The following is a 20,673-nucleotide window of genomic DNA, read 5'->3' as shown; positions in this document are numbered from 1 at the left end:
CTGCACTCTCCTCAATGTGGAATGTGACTTGTTACTCATACCAGAACTTTTCATTGGTGAGGAAAAAGCACATTTTCAGACACATTCAGACTTGTTCATGGGCAGCACAGGTTTTCTGGCATATGTGTTACGCTACTGATTTTTGGAGAGGATTGGCATGAGTAACAGTGTAACTGGTACCATGGACTGCATCTGTAAACAACCATTCATGTACTAACATTTCAGTATTTTTTTATCTTTTTGCCCATCCATTATTTTTTGTAAAGTTTTCAATTTAAGTTGACAACTAAAAAGGAGCTATAAATGCAAATATAATAAAAAATCAAGACAACTTTCCAGCAGCAAATACATTGTTTAAATTTTCATTCTATTTTGGACCTGCACTAAATTATTAGCCCAAGACACATTCCTATTGGAAAGACTAGACAAAGCGATATGTCATTGTATCTCAATCGTCTGTAACTGTACGTGAATGGCTCTTTTGGGTACTGAACCCCTGTGAAATGCAAGGCATACTGGCTGAGGCTGGAAAGTGCATTTCCTGTGGGGTGTTCTGGGTTATATCCCCAGCTCGGTTTGTCTGCTGCAAACAGTCCAGCTCGCCTGCGATGAGGTATGTGAAGTGGCACTTTGTCAAGTCAAGCACCGCAGAATGTGGAAGAGTCAACAGATGCAGTTGGAACAAAGCAGCATGGGTGTAAATTATGGGGGAGATGGGGGGGTTGTAACCCCCCCAATAATCAAAACCAGCCAATACAGCCCCCCTAAATAATCATATTCATGGAGACCTCAACCCCCCAATGTTCAACCCAAAGTTACGCCCTTGCAAAGCAATACAATAAATAAAAATATCTGCCATGACAGAAACTGCTTTGTGTCATCATGCTGTACAATTTACAGGTAAATTCATCTAAGGTTCATGGTTTGGAGGCTGAGAGACTTGAATCCCATCTTTTCACCTAATGTAGTTCAATCAGGATCAAATGCCTCTTATCTCACTGTCCTACCAGTTTGACCCAAGTGTTTGACTTGGGATATGTGGCTGTATGAAGACAAAAAAACCCAGTAGCATTATCCCTAAAATTAGATGTGGTCTTTTTCTCAGCAATCACAGGTTACCATGAGGCAGAGAAAGTGAGCAGACCTCCTTCATGTCTATATTTCCTTCACGGTATACGATTCCAAATTTTTTGTCCGTGCTTCTGCTAACCACCTCCCCCAAATACCCTGGCACAATCCGATTGGCTGAGAAAGAACGGCCTGATCTAAAAGTATGACATCACACAACCAGCCCTCCCATAAGAAACCACATTTTGAAAAGGTTATTTTAGGACATTGGACAGATTGAAACAACATACATCAAGATGCTGTGTGATCTGACCTCCCTTCAAGGGGTCTCTGGTACTATGACTATGCCAAACAATTCATGCACTGGGCAAAATCCTTAACCCTTTCAGCACATACAACTGATTTAAATATGAGTGCTTTTCAGCTAGTTTCTACTGAAATTCAAAAACTGATGACAAGTCCAGCTAATTAAACATGGGATATCCAGATGGTTGAATTTAAAAAATGTTAAAAACAGTCACTAATAGAGATAATGAGTTGGAATTTAGTTGCAATAGGTTCAAATTCTTAAGAGGATCATATAAGAGGGCAACATACCCTTTACCTCCCACTGACATTTAACTTACTGAGATATTAAAGTACAGCTATTATGTACTTAATGAAAAAGATTTCATTAATCTATGTAGCATCATTTACTGTTTCAGTATTTACAATTTGCTTCACAAGCATAACATGAGAATAGAAAGGATTTCAATTGTTTTAGGAAAAATACAAAACAGCGTTTCATGATCTAATGATTTTTCCAAATAGTGTTCATTTTCATCAGTATGCTCTGCATAGGTGCACTCCTTTGGTAGTTAGCGTTTAACATGTCAATATACTACAATGGATTGGTTTTGGACATGTGGCAAATATTTTGCATGCTATATAAGTGTTTCAATGGAAGACAGGACAGCCTACATCAATTAAAAAAATAATACGGGCCGCTTAAGAATTCCTTTTATTCAGAAATTACAACCTTTTCCTTTTATTAAATAACTGAATGACATCACTGTCACAGCTTCTTTGAGTCAATGCACAGGCACACATCGCCCCCTTTCTGCACCTCTGGGAGACGGGTTCTTTATTCCTCATTCCAGCAGCTCATTTAAAAGATACCCTTTGAATTCACAGCCCACTGAGCATGAAACTCTAAAGGTAAATTATTGTTTATGAGGAACACATTATAAACATTTCCCTATTCTCATTCACTGAATGATACATTTGAAAGTGTACTCAACATTATATGAACTGGGAAATATAGAGTTGCAAAGGCACTCTGTGAGGAAATTCCCAAGTCATGTCATGTAATGAGATCTCAGTGCCATATGGGATTGCTGGCCTTATTTACAACCACCTATCTTAGGCTGTTACAATATTCTTATGCTTAACGAGAAATGTTAATTTCAGCTGACAAATGCGTTATCTTCAAACATTCGATTGCTCTTATAAAATTGTTGCTTGTAGCAACAGTGGTGGTCTAATAAAATCGCCGAATAGGGTAAATGCTTACTTTGCCTCCTGAATGATAAGAAAGCACCCCATAATTAACATTCACTTATGAAGTAAGTCTACCATACTTGCAACTCTCCTCAGCTCATAGGCCATGCTTATGAGGCTTGGCAGTTGAGCCCAGAAAACAAGATAAGAATGCTAAGGTCAGATGACTGTTATCACAGATTTATTTACCTGCTTGCTCCACAAAGAATTCAGCAAAACAAAAACAAAACAAAAAAAAACAGCAGGTTGTAGAGAGACAATAGAGCAAGGGAAAATCACAGCTTATAAGATAAAAATACAGAAATGTTATGTGCACGGGATGTGTTAAATACTTTGGAATTTCCCAGTGACATCCTTGCCTTAATACACTTTCAAATTTGACACTGTTAAAAACTCAGGAATGCTGTGATAAAAGACATTGATTTCATTATCTCTATAGAGAAAAATAAACATGTGAAAAACAAAATATGACAAATCGCTCACCATATTCAAATAGGAAAACAAGATTCATTCAGATATCTAGGAATGATTAGAGTATTGTAATCAGTCCTTAACATTTGAATGGATTAAATGTCTGTTAAGCAGTAGCTCCTTATAAGACTACTGTCTTACAGTGCAACTGTCGTCCTTGTGGCTGGAACCTTCCACAGGACCAGAACCAACATCTACCTTTCCAGTCTGCCTTTGGCTTTGCTTTCTGCTTCTGGCAATGTCATCCTGAATGTCTCAGTTTTGCTTTCAAATGTGTACCTCCATGTTAATTCCAACCTTCTTTTTTGACTTTTACATTTAGTAAATGGTAGGTGTCTCATCATAACTAAGTCCTGGGGTTGAATTTTAAACTATCGTTTTTAACTATCATTGCCAGATTAGGGGAACTGCAGGTAAGAATTGTTATAATTCAGACATGATTTACAGCACAGAGGGAGCAAGCAAGGAAGTAGGAATGTAAACATGAAATATAAGAGTGTTAACTTAGAAATTGCCATTTTAAAACCTTATTTTAGTAACTGTTTTTTTCCCAGTTTGGGATTGCCAATTGTACATTAGGCTGTTCTCACTACAGCAACCTCTGTGCCTACAAGTGGCAAGAGCAATCCTCTGATGCACACACATGCTGCCATTCATGTTTTTATTTTCAGTAACACCCTAAAAGATGCAATTGTTTCATTATAAGTTACAACAGTGCTGCCCTTCTAAAAATATACCACACAAATACATTTACACTCTCAAATGATTGTATTTATAAGTTATCACAGCACAATGGCAATAATAAAACATGTAATAGGAAACCATGACTGGTTGTAGCTCCCAATGATTTTTGCACTAATTTTGTAGCTATAATGCACAGGTGAATCCAAATAATGTAAACAGATCAGTGTAAAACTGCAATCTGCAGCACCAACAGAATCTGCTCTGCTCTAAGGCCTTTCACTGCTGAAGACATTGATGGAGCAAGGACATAACGCTAACACCCCCAAAACAAGAGTCAGAGCAAAGGTTCCAGAGTGTATTGTTTACACAAGCGTGCATAGCATATCAATAGAGAATAAGTGCTGGTCATGTTTAGGAACACTGTATCAGAGGTTGTGTTTGGTAATCTGAAAAGAAATACAATTATTCCTGGAATGTAATATCTTTGAAGATGAACGTGTATTCTATTGACTAATACCTACATTTTTAAAAAAGAAACAGTTTGCTCATATATGGATTTTAACAGATTGTGGGGGAGGAAAACAGGTCACTGCATTAACCTGTGAGCTGCACTAGATGTTTCTCAGTTTTCTCAGCTGCACTACATATTTCTCTGCATGAAGCCTTGACAAGGAATTGCAGCTCAAGGATTCTTCCCACTATCAATTCTATTTCCAGACAAGAACAAATGATAGGATGACTCCATACACAAGATATATATGTGACGTCTTATGCAGCACGTTTCAAAGGAACCTTGTAGACAATCAATGACTAGCAAATGATTGTGCCGATAAACCAAAAGTACCTATTGTGAAATTACCTTGCACACATAAATCCTGTTCCATTTTCTTCCTGGTGTTCTAAATTTTGTCTATTTAAACATTCTTACCTTCTTGTTATATTGAACTTTACAAATAACTGACCATGGCTGTATCATAATTTATAATTACAATATGAACAATATGAACAAGAAATAGGAGGAAACTTAGAAATGTTAGAAATGTAAAGTCATCTTTGCAATTTTCTGGACACTAGATGTGAGCTTGCATGGTCACTCTAAGCCTATAAATACCTAAAATCATTCAAATGGACAGATTTTTCTTTGTCATCTAAATATTGTTGTTCAGCCAAAATCTGTTAAAGAAAGTTTACAAAGTATTTATTTTTTATAAAGCATTTATTTAAACTTCTATTCAGTGTCAAAAGGAAAAGAGACAAATTGCATATACCACCTACTAATATGTAAAAACATTGTGTTAAGTTCCCCCCTCTCCTACCCCTCACTAGCCCAATGTGTTCAGTTGTTTCACTTCTCCTGGAGTCTTCTCCTTTCTCCCCATGAAATGATGAGCTTGATAAGATTGTGAGCATTGCAGTCATAGTGCACTCATACTGTTCATGTATTAACTATGGAAGACTAGCTGAGAGGCACATGCAGTTTTAACCCCACCCTGAAAAAGTGCACTCTTGCATTTTCCATTTATCATTTCTGCTTTAAGGCCATTGTCACGTCATAACTACAGGCAATCTGTCTTGCTCAACAACATATCATACACTTACATGGGGATGCCGAAGGAATTTTTTAAACTATTAATTAATTTTCTGTCAAAAACATAACATTTTTTAAAAGCCATTCAATTTGATTGTCAAAATTCATGGCGACCAGCATCAAAGGACTGAAAAGCCTGTTCTATAGGACAGCATTTCTCAAACCTCACCTGGAGGACCTTGTCCTTCATGTCTTAGATCTCTCCCTGCTCCAACACAGCTGATTCAAATGATCAACTCGTTATGAACTCCTGAAGCTGCTTAATAACAAACTGATCATTTCAATCAGCTGTGTTGGAGCAGGGAGAGATCTAAAACATGCAGGACAAGTGGTCCTTCAGGAAAGGTTTGAGAAACGCTGCTGTAGGCAATGTAAGTTGCAATATAAATAATTTGGCTGCCAAGCACTAAACCATTCTGAAGCACATTTGCAGATGAGTATTGTCTTGTCAGGATGGCGAAGATCTACAGCTTCATGGCAGGATTCATATTTATTTCATGAAGATTAAATCGAATAATGCATGTTTAACTGCTCATGAGTCACCATTTACAATATGATATGCTCTTACTTTTGAAAGCAATTACTTAACTTGCCATTTCAGGGATAGAATTCTCACTGTTCAAACTCCACAACCCTGTTTCCTCAAGTTGCCTTTTAGTGTGCTAATTTCTATTTTAAGTGACCTTATCCAAAGCTAAACTATCTTCAAGGAGGCAAAGCATTTCCATGGCATCAGTGCCTGTGAAACAAAGTTCAGCAGTGATTAGAAAGCAAATGCACTAGCATGCATACTTGTTTAACTGCTTCTAACAAGAGGTTTCTGGGTTTCCAGGTCTTTTTACACACAATATCTACATAAGCAACTAATAGTTGACTCACCATAAAGGTACCGACCAAAGACACATGTGCGTGTCTAGTGCAACGTGGCCTTCAGATTAGCAGTACTGGATCAAGTGTAATTGGAGGTAATACCTTTACACTTGCCTAATATTGTTCTACCTTTCAAACCATTTCAGCTTGACAATCCAAGCCCTGCCCTTGATGTGTCCCTTGTATGATAAAAGGGGAAATTGCCAGCTGTACATTTATGCAGAGGTCCCCTTATTCATTTGCCTAAATACAGGATCTGTTGATTTTGACAGGGATGACTTTAACAAACTTGTGTCATACTACACAATTCTCATTTTCTGTAAGGGAAATGCACTGCAGTTTCCCTCAACAGTTCAAAGTTCAGGAGCGGCAACATACACATAGCTGCACGTGTATGTAAAATACAACAGAATGCACAAAGCAGTCATTTCCTCCTTAGCACAAAAATCCTACTCTGTAGCATTTTGCTTGCTGCAATATTTACACTTGCTCTTTACACTGTTTCCCCAAAGCAAGTTTGGCCATAGCACAAAGAAACATGACACGTCCACATACTCCATATGTGTTTGGTAGCTACGATTCCAGTGTACCGACCTCTGGCACACACACGTAGTAGCCTAGTTCTCCCTGTACTTTTTCCAAGTGCAAGAATTCAACGTTAAACTTGCTTTCAACCATTTTCATTGTGACTGACTTTAGTGGTACAATATCAAATTAACCAAAACATGGGGAAAAGGTGTTTTTGCAGGTGACCAATTTATGTATGAAAACCTACTTCTGCTTTGTACAGTTTTATTCTACTGTCAATTCTAGAGTAAAACATACACTTTTCAGAGGCTATGTCTGATCAATACTGCAGGGCCAAAATAAATCCAGCTTGTAAATGCAATGAACAAGACAAACTTACCAGCAGTTTTGCACAAGATTAAATCTTTATTAAGAAATCACTCCTATTTTCACAACAAAAATGGCCAGAAACGTGCACTTCAGGTGACATCCTGTGGTTGTTTTATGAAACTACACTTCAAAGATGTCGACTTGTGACTTGGTCAATAGGTTTGTGAACAATGTGTTTGTACACCATGTAAAAAAAGATAAGACAAAGCTACAATCCAAGTTATTTATTGAAATACATCCAATATTGCATGTTTCCATTACTGGTATCACAACTCGCAACAAAATTCACTCCAAGCCACAGGCTTCAGCAAACTGTATGCACTGTGAAACGTTCCTGAGCATTTTCTCAATTTAAGTTCACACCCATATCACTTAAAAGACATGAAAATAGGAAAAAAAAAAAAAAAACATACAGAAGTGTTGTTTCACATTGACTTGTTTTCCATTTACTTTTAAAACAAAGGACATTTGGAATGAAAAAAAAATCAATGAAAAAAAATCAGGTGACATTTAAAACCCAGGTATGTAATACCAGGTTGCTTGTTTGCTTCTTTTACAGGAGGAAGTGAGAAGGCAGAGGACTACAAAAGTAACATCTGAATTCACAAAGCTCTGAAAGCAATATATACGCTGCCAAAAATAACACTATTACTGTTCAACAGGCGTCACAGGAGAATTGTAAAAAGTTAATAACGACGACCAAAAGCACCCCCTTGCATTCCACTTCCCTGCATCATTTGGTTCTGTCGATTCAAGGCCCCAGAGAGGCTCTGTGAGGTTCCACCCCGCATGTAGCCACCGCGACTGCAGGACAAAGGACAAGGGATTTAATATTTATATACACAACACCTATGCCAAACTGAAGCCAAATGCATCTTTTACAATCCTTAAACCAGCCAGTATTTCTCTCGCAGTCAATCCTTACCCTGCCATTCCTCCTCTGGCCATATGACTCTGGCCAGGGATTCCTCGATCTCCTGAAAGAAAAGATTTCAAGCTTTTACCACACCAAGAACAAGCCGTTATGTACTACTTCGTTGCCATAAATCTGGTCAATGGTTTGGAAGCAGTAAATTCATATTGTACACTGTAACAAGATTTTAGATCAGCTACATGGTCAAGTAATACTATTAATTCAATGCAATAACAGGAGAACATTTCTATGTGGAACTAAGTTTAAGGTTTAACAGTTAATATAAAATTCGACAGCGTAGCTGATATGTTGAAAGATTTTTTTTTAAATCTTACCTTGCCAGGGCCTGTCCCCATCCATCTTCCGTCCAGAGTCCCAGTCACGTCCATCCCTACAATAAAATAAAAGATTCTAAATACTTTTCTGCAAGATTATGCCCCAGATATTTTGTAGTTAATGCCCAGTGATTAAATGTGGCATGCAATTTGCATATCAACTAATTCAAGATGATCAGGTCAGCGGAGCTTTTAAGCTGTGTGCCACCCTAATGTACCAGTAACAACTGTTTTCTGTATCTTTATAATGTGCCACACCAATCAAAATGTTTCCTGCCATGGAGAAACCTGTAAGGTGCAGACTAACAGCATTATCATTTATAACATAGAAATGAATGATTCTCAAGTAAGACAGGTAAAATACAGTATACAAGGGTGATTTACATACCGAAACTGTGCAAAACATATACATCTCAGTTTAATGCAGAACGAGTATTTCTAATGAAAGAAATATGATGATACATGTCTTGTTGGGTCACCCTGAAAATAATGCAAACAAGGAACAAACACTGACCTTGAGGGATTGAGACTACGTTTGTCGTACCCTCCTCCCCAAGTGTCCCGAGAACCCCTGCCATGCCTCTCTCCACGGTCTGAGAAGTGCTGGTGGGGCAGAGAGGGGAGTTTAAACACAAAACCCTTACAGTACCATACTTCAAGATTACAATTACTTTAGAAAAAAGGAGCCATTTCTGTTACCTGTCCATCTCTGTCTCCCATCATTCCCCGTGGCCCATCCCTCCTACAAGAGTTTAAGAATTTAGCATTATCATACAATGCCCTTATTAAAACTGAGCATCACACAATGTCCTTATGAAAGCATGTGGAAACTGAACTTTCATGTCATTCATCAGCTAAATGTTTAAGTTTTGAATAACTGAAGAACACACCCACACCCTTAAGACATTCTGAGTAAACACCAAAAGAAGCATGTCACTAACAACTGATGAAGCCAGACGAAAAAACACTAACAAATTTCTGTATTTTTATGATGTGCTCATTTCGTTGGAAACTGTACAGGAAAGATGTAAGCCTAAAAGCCAATGTGGTTTTTACTTTCATAATCTTGCTTTGTGAAGCACAACACCTCTAGATGCAGCTGCTTTCACTTCGCATAGATCTCTCCCATTTCCTAACTACAATGTACCTGTCCATAAGAATGTCATCTTGATAACGTCCCCGATCTCTGTGGTCAAAGTCTTGGTAGCGGTCTTGGCGGCCAAAGTCCGAGCGCCCGTAGCGATCGTCCATGGCAAGTCTCTTGTCTTGCCAGTCGTCTTTCCTAGAGGAAATTCATAAAAGAAACCCTTTAGTGTAAGCTGAAAACCGCTCCGGGAGAAAAGTCAGAAGCAGTAATAGCGGAGAGGGATGCGTCAGAGGCCCGCTTTTAAGGGGAAGCGTGCCCACCTGTCCATGCCGTAGGGCCGTTTGAGCGGCCGCCTGTCCTGCTCGAAGCGCAGCTGCTCCTGCTGCCTGCGCAGCTCCTCGCGCTCGCGGTGGATGCGCTCCTGCTCGCGCCGCCGCTCGTACTCCACCCGCATCCGCTCGCGCTCCAGGAACTCGCGCTCCATGCGGTCGGCGTCCAGCCGCTGCTTCTCCACCTCCAGCCAGTTGCGCTTGCGCATCAGCCTCTCGCGCTCCTCCTTCTCGCGGAAGAGCCGGATCCTCTCCCGCTCCGCGCGGCTGTCCCTGTCCCGGTCTCGCTCGCTGCAGCCACAGAACAACGCCACAACGACAGCCACATGAATCCCCTGCGCCTTTTCCGAGGCAAGCCCATTACACAGATCTGACTTTAACAAATGAAATATTACACTGGTTAAATGTTCGCAAGCACAATCAGAAAATCTGTAATTCCTTGTGTGCACTGCAGAGAGAGGATGGTGTGCACTGAGCAGACAGCAGGGAAAAAGCGTCCAGTATGGAGACTCCATTACCCAGAATGCCTCCGCCGCTCCACCTCCCGGATCTCGCGCTCCCGCTGCCTCTGCCGCTCGCGCTCCCGCTGCTCCTTGATCTGGTCGAAGGAGAGGATGTCCTTCTTCTCCTTGCTAGAAGATTTGCGATCGCGACTTTTGGTGCTCTGGGTAGCAAACACAACAGAACAGTACTGTATTAAGCCACCTTTCCAGAAAACCACAGAACAGGCGGTAAACAGACTTGCAGCATCTAACTGAGGCTGGACTTTACTGGACTTACTCTTTCTTTGCTTTTGGTTTTGACACTAATGACGGGCTCTCCCTTGGATTTATCCATCACAACCGTCCTTTCTGCCCCACGCCCTGAAAGAAAGAATGACAGTTAAGAAAAACACTTCAACTCTACATATATGTATTGTATGAGTATTGAGTAACTGTGCAGCCAATATCATGTCAATAAACTGAGATTTACAAAAAATCGATAGTTCAAGAAGAGCAATGTCACAGGTACACCCCAAACAATTATCTTCTTTGGCACGCCTCACCTTTGCCATCTTTGCCTGCATCCCCGCCTTCTGCCTTTTCATCCTTGTTAACGTCAGATCTGCATAATGAAGTTTAACAAAATATTCATTAGGATTACAAAATGGGGCCCATTTTAAAGATCTCAGTGTTTCAATTTGTGTTACTTACTTTTCGGATTTGGAGTCTGAAGAATGTCGCCTATCATTTCCAGACTTCTTTGCGTCATTCTTCTCTGCAGGCTTTTTTCCTGCAGGTTCATTCTTAGCCTAGAATGAAAAACAAAGCCCTTGATTAAAGACCATTTGTAGCTACAATTCTACGATCTGATGCATGTGCAGACCCACTGTTTTCAGTGCCCCACAATGTGGTGTGAAGTTTATTCAGATATTACATGCTTGAGTAGAGGGCCCCCATTTCCTGCTTAAATGTTCAAGTTATAGGTGCTGCTGCAGACTGTGGGTGCATACAACTGATCCAAAGTGTCAAATACAGCAGTTGCTAGCCAGCTGAAACATTCAACTTACTGGCTCAGACATCACATGGGAGCTTAGGGTCAGAGAGGAATGACTGGATTGTTCATTAAAAAAAAAAATTAGGTCACTTTGTGAACACACAACTGAATAGTTCCCCCAGTATTCTGAACCAAATGTTGAAGACATAACTAAACAATGGTCATGGTGTTACATGCAAAACATTTCCTAATGGTCTGTACAAAATAAGACTGACTAACCATGAACAGCCAATATTCAACAATACCCACAACGCCGCATTTGAGGGACAGGAGTGTTAATAAAAGGGTAACCTTCAAACTGGGGTAATATGGCAAGAAAATGACATGCATAAGGGAAAACATACTAGAGTGCATAGTGAGTGCTGAAGTCCAGGAGTCTCCACACTGCACACCCCCCCCAACTGGCCTGGGATTTTGCTTTTTAATGCCCTCTAGAAAACCCACTACTGCTGCACATGCAGTGCCTTGCAACAATTTCAACTGTATAAAAGCACTTTAACAAAATTGACTGATCAAACATAATTAATCATTTCCAAGATAGCCCTCTGCTTCAAGAAGGGGACACTTATTCAAAGTCAAACATGAATAAGCCTTTGGAACCACTTCTCCAGTCTTGGAGACTGATGTGATCAAGTCTGAATTTGACAAACCTGGTGTAAAGAAGAGTAAATGAACACAAGTACAGCAGCACCCATGTTTGCCTGCAATCCCCTTAACATGGAAGTATGAATGGATAAATTTCACAAATTGAATGAAAACTGCCTCACCATGTCTGCAGTAGAGTGGAGGCAGAAAGCAGCAATGCTGAAGGGATCATTGTACATATAAACTGAAATCTTATGGTGCAACATCCCTGTAAATGCATATGGATTGATGGGCCCAAGACAGTCACCTAAACATGATCCAAGAGCTCCCGGTTATGGTTAAAAAAAAGTGACAGACATGAGCATCCACTCACTCCTCACCATCCCAGGCAGATTTCATATGCTGTTGCTTTGTGGGCACAAACTGAGAAGCCAATGGGAGAGTTCTCTGCACTATTTAATGCACCTCATTTGCAAGGTAAAGAACTTAATGAAAAGGGAGCCGTTTTGATGCTTAGCGCCTCTTCAAAGGCAGAGGACACGGAGGACATTGTGGGTTACAAGCTTTATTACGTTTCAAAATGACCCCAGAGGTCTCTTCTGAACACTCACCCTCTCCACAGAGATCATTCTCCCATGCAGTTCCGTCCTGTGCAGATGGCTGATACATTTGGTGGCCTCATCTGTAGAACTCATTGTGACAAAGCCATAACAGCGAGCTCCTGGGCTCCTGGCGTTCGTAACCACTTTAGCTCCCACAACCTAAAACAATTTAGGGTGCAATGTGAGAATTCTGGCATTCATATTTAGTCACTGAGCACACACTCTTGTCCCAGGGCACTTACATAGTACAGGTAATAAAAAAGATGAACTACACAGGTACAAAAATGATCCATAACAACTGAAACCATGTCACTGCATAATTAAATACTACAGTCAATGTGCTATAACACATAAAATATGATGCTGCAGGGGACTGCATAAAAAGTAAAACACAGAAGTGCTATAGACGCAATTACAAGGGGTGTCTGTAATCAAAAATCTCAGATTTTTACGGTGTGAGAGTTAGGTGGATGAAAATTCTGGGTTCAAATATCCACATTGAAAATGAAGATAACTTCTAATTCCCTCCTAAAATACTGTAATTTTTAGAGGCATACAATATTAGCTCTTAATACGTAATTAGTGCTGAATGGAGAATGTGCACCATTAATGGACAGGAGTAAGAAGCAGTATTTCTACCTCCTGCAACTTCTGTTCTGTGCAGAAAAGCTAATTTAATGGTTCTGAATGGTGCTTCCTCTAGTGTGGCTTAAACTACTAAAGAAAAGACTTCCCTAAAGCCAAATACAGTCCGTTCTGTGTATTCACTTCTTTCAATTCCCCATTTAGGTGTGTAGCCCAAGCAAGACACTAACCTTGCCATATTTACTGAACAAATTCTTTAAATCCGTCGCTCTGGTGGTGGAGGACAGTCCGCTAACCCACAAATTTCTTCCACTACTGGCTGCAGTGCTACCAGCTGGGGCTTTTAAAAAAACAAAAATGAAAGTGAGTTAGATAATTCATCTAAGGTATAACAGACTCCCTTCTCAAAGGCTGAGCAGCTTATATATTTATTATCGTAGCTTATATTATACAGTATTTATACAGCTGAATATTAAGAGAAGCAATCTGGGTGTAGTACTTCACTAAAAGGTACAACGGAAGTGTACCACTCAAGACTGAAACCTGCAACCTCCTGGTCACAGGTCAGGTTGCCCAACTACTATTACAAAATGATTCAAGCACTTTTTACAAAGAAAAAAAGGTTATGATCAATTTATGCGATACAGCGATACATTTTTTGCATTACTTACAGACTGATAAAGCAGGTGAGAGATACTCACTTTTCCATTTTCTCTAGAGTAGTGGATGTTTCACCTAAATATGGACTTGACAGCCACATTTTATATTTGGTAAAAGTACTCATTGGCCTACTAAGAGAAATACCTACCTTTCTCATCTTTTGGTTCAGGCTTACCACCTTTTTCCTCATCAGAACTAAAGACAGAAAAAACACACAGTCAACATCTGGACGGGCCTATACCTGAGGTGCAGCTCATCCAATGTCAAAATACCTACCTTATGCAAAACACTGCAAATGTAGACTATGAATGCACCCTGCATATGCCATGTTTCAATGATTAGACAAACAGCAATCGATGAGGATAGTTTTTCAGTGTTTCTAGCTGCCTCCATTACTTGCCCTAAGAAATTCCATTACTTTACATTATATGATGGGAGAGAAGAAAATGGGGGAAGGGGATGACAGAATGACGGAGGAAAAAAAAAAAACAAAAAAACAAAATGCGCAGACCATTTTACCTCCAAAGTGCACCAAACTCGTAAACAAAGGAGCCAATGTAACAAAGATAGCCATTGTTCTAGTAGACAGAAAACAACAAACCTCTTTTTCTGATCATCGCCCTCAACAGAAGAGGACTCTTTCGCTGCCGATGGTTCCGCAGCGATCTCTTCTGACTTCTTGGTTTCTTCCTCACCCTCAGCTTTTGACTCCGTTTGAGACTCGACAGCGCATTCAGACTCATTTGAACCCTGTTCGTTTACACTAGCAGCCTGAGGGCGCACGCTTTCTGTGTCCATAAGGTCTTCTTGGACATTTTGTTTGTCCTCCTCTTTGAATTCGCTCTCGTTTTGCTTCGTTTCGCTTTGTTCCATGTCGCTAGTCGACAATTCGCTCTCCAAATTGAGGGCATCATCAGCTTTAATGGCGACGAACACATTGTCTTCCTCGGAGACATTCAGAGAGCCCTCGGTGGCAGTTGCCTCTTCTTCAGATGGTGGTTCCAGGGACTCTTCTTTAAGTGGCTCAGATATACAAGACCCGGCTATTTTCTCATTTTCTACGGATGTAACAGGAATAGAATGGCACAGAGTTTAATTACTTCTGAAACACAGCAATCATTAACGAGGAACTGGCAAGGCTGGAACAGGACGTGACCCTTTCCTTTTTCCCTTTACACATGTATATTAACTATGCACTTTCAAGAGACTGGAAAAACCAAAGAAACAGACCAAGCAACTACTTCTTATACTCCTTAGAAATAGTCGACATTTCCTACTTTGTTTCTCATTTCACCTGATCCGAGAAGGGAGAAAAGAGAATTCTGATCTGAAGAAAAGCCACAAGACCAGGATATTGCTCCAGACAAGTCCATCTTCATGCCAATTCAGAGTTCAGAGTCCATGATGCAGGAAGTAGTTCTGTCTTTTAACAGGAAATTCAGATTCCTTTGGTGTTGTATACAGGCAGAGAGTCCATTAAGGGTTATCTCCATTGTGTACATTACATAAACTGAAGTCCTAAAAAGTTCTTTGGTGCCTCTTCCTTAAACGTTTCACATGCTGGGTATCCGAGTCTTCTCTTCGCAGCTTCTTATTCTTCTTTTGTGGCAACCTAAAAACACTGCACAGCATCTGCAACACCTAAGCGAGGGCCTTACTTATAGATACTGCGCCATTTAAATTACTGGCTATGTGCGCAATGTCGTTACTTACTGGGGCTCAAACAACCCAAGTGTAATGACTGTACACTAACTCTAGATCACAATTACACATTAAGCCAATTTCACTGAAAGATGGCATAATGGCTAATCGACGTTTCCACACAAAGCCAGCAATTAGCTTTGGATTTCCAGTCTCTTCTTGAGAACAACAACTCAGAGCAAGAACACCGAAATGAAGCAACTGCATAGCAAGACTAAAGATGACAGCCGAGTTCATTTGCATTTTCAACAGTACCTATTTCTTCTTTGTCGGCTTCGGGCTCCTGCTCAGGTTCCTAGAAAAAGAGACCGTTTTTATGTTAGACAAATTCAAAGATCAATTCATTCAAAAGAAATTAAATATTTTTCTGAAACTAGAAAATAAAATGTCCTATTACCAACCTCTTTAGATGATGGGCACTCATCTTTTGAGTCCATGTCAGCAACTTCAGCCTCAGTTACCTCCTGTATTTTAAAAAGTTGAAATTCGATTAAAAATAAATTCAACAACTGACTTCCACATGCACAAAAGGAAATAGTTCACCAACTGAAAAATGCACGCATGCACATACAGACACACAGACACACACAGAGCATATTAATCTATGTCAAATCCTCTCACCTCCTCATTTTTCAGCTCAGTCACTGGTTCAGGACAGTCAGAATCATTTGTATTGTCGTTATCACTACTGGGTTCCTCTGGTATGGCCTCAGGGTTGACTTCATTCGATAGCGAGTCCAGGATCTCATCAGCATCGTATTCCTCACAGTCTGCTGGAATTCCGTTATCGATATCAGCCTCATCCAGCACACTCATGTCCATGATGTCCATCTCCTGCAGGCTATCCAGGTTCATCTCAGGATCGTCCTGGAAAGAACCAGTAGTCTTTAATGGATGACTAAAACAAATGCAGATGTCCATCCAATTACAACAGTAGAGTGTAGTATTTAACATACACATGCAAAACCGGAAAACACAGAACCTGAACATACGTTATATTTTCACATGCATGATAAATTTAATAGGTTACCAATCATGTTCATGATTTATGGAGGGAAACAGGACATGCTGTGCACACCGCATGTATCTGAAAACAAATTCTGGACCATATATTATCGCTGGAATTAATTTATTAACACCTAGTGAAACAGATCAGAACATCTTTCAATAACTACAAAGCGTATCAGCACCACAATGTGCATCACAGTGTATCTGGAAGGTCGTGTTTACAAGCAAAATCTTGACCTACATGTACAGTAAACCCAATACCAGAGCTACCAAGGGCAATCTGAGTGAAACCTGTAGGCCAAGCATGAGAATTTGTCCTGCTCTACTGTAGGGAACCCTTTTATCTCACTGAGTGATGAAACTGGATTTGATTACTAGCATGATGCCATGCCCCGCTAACATTGTTACCACAAATCTCTGCAGTCTGTTAACTGATCGTATGCTACTAATTAACTTCAACAGGCTATGTATTTAGCTTGTATTGTCAATTAAATCGTTTTCAGCACTTTTGTTTTGGGAATTGTTACAGGTCAGCATAAAAAAACACAAGGAAACAAAACTCAGGCAGTCTCCAGAGCCCTGAATGTGATTTTTCAATTACAATATGTAATAGTAGTCCAAAATGCTGACTCTATATCAGTCTTGACGATATATCCTTTTCAAATGTAGTCTTATATGTGTACTACCAGGAATTCCAATTCACTGCTGCTTGTCCAGTGGAAATCAGATGAGGACATAAAGATACACCTTAACACAGATCTTAATCATATGTACAAATATTAATGTTTATATGTAAACATTCAAGCACATTGATATGTTGCAAGAATATTTTTGTTTGAGATTACTGAAATTAATTTATTTAACTTCAAACTGTAAAGCAAACTGCAAAAAACAAAGAAATATCCCCAACACCTTGCTGAATTTGAGATGCGTGCAACTCTTTGCTTGGCCTTACTCACCTTTCCAGAGAGTACACCCAGTTTTACATTACATTCTCTTTTTGATGTGAATGGACTCACCTGCCCATCGCCAGAATCCTCTTCCACGGTGCAGTCCTCTGGCTCATCACTCTCCTGCCTTTTCCCTGAACAGCGATTAAAGGAAGTAAGAAACTGCCAGACAAATCCCAGAAGAATATTTTCTCCTTTCGTATAAATAGGCAAACAAACACTTTAGGAATGTAACTGCCCGAAACATTTGAAAGAAGCGTTTATAATGTAGCTAATATGGCAACTGCAAAGAGCCGACCTTACCTTTAGAGGCCCGCTTTGGTGTCTTTTTCGGAGTTGCCTCTAAAAAGACAACAACTTCATCTGGATTTCCTCCTTCTTCTTCAATTGCCTGACAGGAAGCAAATGACGTTAATGTTGTTTCAAAACGATCCAACGTCACTGACCTGTGTACTTTGATTTCTAATGATCAATGTGCAGGATTTAAGGTCAGAATATATACATCACGAAGACTGGCATTATCCAAGAACATGTGACTTATATGTACCTAGCCAACACTGGTACGGTTGCCATCAAGTTTCTCTTTACTAAATTATCTAATTAAAGACTCCGATTTTGGCAGACGTTCGCTTGTTGGAGATGTGCCAACAGCTTCCTTGCAGACAGGCAGCATTAATTAACGTTAGTTAGCCTTGGGATTTACCTACCTACATTGCGACCAAACAAATGTATCGACACCACAGTTTTATCTAAGGTATTGATGATACCTAGGCTGCAAACGCAATATGCTGAATCGACTAAATTAATTTGTACTAGGCCAACATAATGTACGTTCAGCAAGCTACGTCGCCACTCTAAAGCAGCTCACGTTTACTTCTATTCAAAAATACGCATGCGCCTGCATGTCTATTGCAAGTAAAATCGAGGTGTTGCTAGCTACACTTGTTATCTTAAATGCGATACCTAACTGACTCTCTTATCCCACAATCAATAATATGCCATTATATTATTAGACAGCAAGTTAATTAGTTAGCTCATGCTAGGTAGCTAAATAAAGTGTATTCCAAATAGTGGCAGGGTAGCTCGCTCACTAGCATGATACACAGAGAGGTAATGTTAGTCTGGATACAAATACAATCATGTAGCCAGCTCGTTGTCACTAGTAGTTGCACTCTAGTTACATTCTTTCCTGAACCTCGCTAACGCCAACTAGGCAGCTCTACTACTACGGAAGCCTAAAACTTCTCGGTGCCAGATGGCCTGGTCATTAGCTAGCTACCTAGTTATCATATTGCACGAATACCCCTACCCCCATCTCCATGTGGCTTAGGCGGCCGCATCGCCACATTATGCAATGGAAACGCAGCAGCAATAACAAACCAAGGGACCAGATCGCTCCATTTCAAAACTATACTGCTAGCTTGCAAGCAACGTCCTCACACATCAGACCATTTCATACACACAACATATCACAAAACTGTACATCGGGAGCCGGACAATTAGCCAGCAAGTACTTTCAGCTAGCTAGCTTACCTTTTTCAGTCTCTCTGACAACATACTCTTATTGCCGCTGGTGTCTAGGTTTCGTCTTTTTAATTCGGCTTTCAAGTCAATAACTCTAAGCTCCGACAGCTTGCGAACACCGGCCCCGTCCGGAATCTCAACCGGTACCGGTTCTGCTGCCGACGAGCTTTCAGCCATGACTACAGTAAAACAACTGAAGGTTAGGTGATAATAAATCCCACAGCCGCACTCTACGTAAATAAAAGGCCTAGGACAAAATGGCGTTCACTGGCGACTGGCTGAGAAAAACAGACAGGAAGCGGCGCGCGTGCACTCTCATTCGGAAACTGTGACTGAGTTTGCGCAAATGTGCACTTCCCGCCTCAGTTGTCCTCGGCGGATTTGATTGGCACATTGTAAGCACATAAGTGTACATGACCGCTACTTCTGAACGAGTTCAGTGCAGGACAATTTGGCGTCAGGCCATAAAATTAAATAAAAAATATAAACAGAGCCATGAGTGCAATCTAACACACTACTTCAAAGAGTTAATAGGGTCGGTTCTGTGTTACTCTATAACTGGGTGCTCAATTTTTTTCGTTAACACTGACAAACCCAGAACTCACCAAAGAAAATGTAACAGTTTCAAGTATGTTTGGAAGGTTTGGTTTTGGTTTTCACATCTTTTTTCTCTACAAGGCAATTTATTGTCAAATATGAAACCTAAGAACCTGAAAACATGCTTTCAACAGGATCATCCTTGGCAGCGTGCAGTATGTTTTCTCTAAACAAATGACATTGGCAGTCACCAATCCTGGTACATATCGTGAGTTCATGTGCAGATGTGAGGAGGTAACACAGGGGCCTGAGTTGTACAATTAGAGATGGAAAAGTGTGGTGGAGAAATGTATGTATTCAGGCACTACTACTGAAAAGCATTAAGCACTATTGAAATGTATGTATTCAAGCACAACTACTAAAAAGCATTAAGCACTATTGAAATGTATGTATTCAAGCAATAGTCTATTACTGAAAAGCATTAAGCACTATTATTAATATGCTGTGATTCTATATGATTTTAATATGATTCTATGAGTCTAGGCATGGCTGAGGGGTTATTCTAGGTTAAAAGCATTTGGAGGTTATTACAGGACAGTCGGTATCAAGACTTGTGACCTTGGAGAAGTACAGCACTGCCAGACCAACACTTTGAGTTATTTAACCCTTAAAAAAACCCCATTTAGACAAGGGCCTGGAAATAATGGTAAATTCCAGACATGTGTATACATAAGAATAAAATGCAGCTCTGTATTATTTAATTATTTTTTAAAAAATCATCCAGGTCCAGACGTGGAAATAATGGGAATTTCCAGAAGTGATATGTTTCAAAAAATAATGCACAATTAATGGCTATGGGGTTTTTCCTGGACTTTCCAGGCAAAAGATAATGGTGTATCAAGTGAGATGGGGTGATCTTGAAGGAGGAGCCTGGGAGGAGTTAGGAAATTAAGCCACGGTATAGGAGGAGTTGGGAATACAGCATAAAAAGAGGATGCAGGCAGACGGATGGCCAGAGTGATTGGGAATGCTTGCGAATGCATTGTGACCTGTTGCTCCGCAGACCAACCCAGTTTACTGTGTGTGATTGATAACCATATGCAATAAACGAAACTTAATTACATCAGGACTTCTTATTTCCAGAAGGCATTGAAATGTGGAGGAGAAACACTCGGTCCATCTGGCCCAGACCAGGGGGATATCC

The 20,673-nt window shown here is 40.1% G+C and overlaps 1 protein-coding gene across 1 annotated transcript; it reads right to left on the bottom strand.

Moving 5' to 3' along the window:
* Positions 1-7,599: 7,599 nt before the first annotated feature.
* safb (scaffold attachment factor B) lies at positions 7,600-19,211 on the bottom strand. The gene is made up of 21 exons (XM_036520661.1): positions 18,942-19,211; positions 17,712-17,799; positions 17,478-17,542; positions 16,072-16,317; positions 15,852-15,914; positions 15,706-15,745; positions 14,351-14,807; positions 13,898-13,944; positions 13,320-13,429; positions 12,514-12,663; positions 10,975-11,072; positions 10,827-10,885; positions 10,562-10,644; positions 10,300-10,445; positions 9,773-10,072; positions 9,513-9,647; positions 9,065-9,107; positions 8,880-8,968; positions 8,366-8,421; positions 8,043-8,094; positions 7,600-7,921 (listed from the first exon to the last, which is right to left on the bottom strand). Exons 1-21 carry the CDS (start codon positions 19,107-19,109, stop codon positions 7,804-7,806), a joined length of 2,613 nt encoding a protein of 870 aa, XP_036376554.1. The 5' UTR covers positions 19,110-19,211; the 3' UTR covers positions 7,600-7,803.
* Positions 19,212-20,673: the final 1,462 nt, after the last annotated feature.

This window comes from Megalops cyprinoides, chromosome 2 (genome assembly GCF_013368585.1).
Source record: "Megalops cyprinoides isolate fMegCyp1 chromosome 2, fMegCyp1.pri, whole genome shotgun sequence".
Classification (NCBI taxonomy): domain Eukaryota; kingdom Metazoa; phylum Chordata; class Actinopteri; order Elopiformes; family Megalopidae; genus Megalops; species Megalops cyprinoides.
Note: the sequence above shows the minus strand (reverse complement) of the source record. Positions and strands in the feature narration are given on the sequence as shown.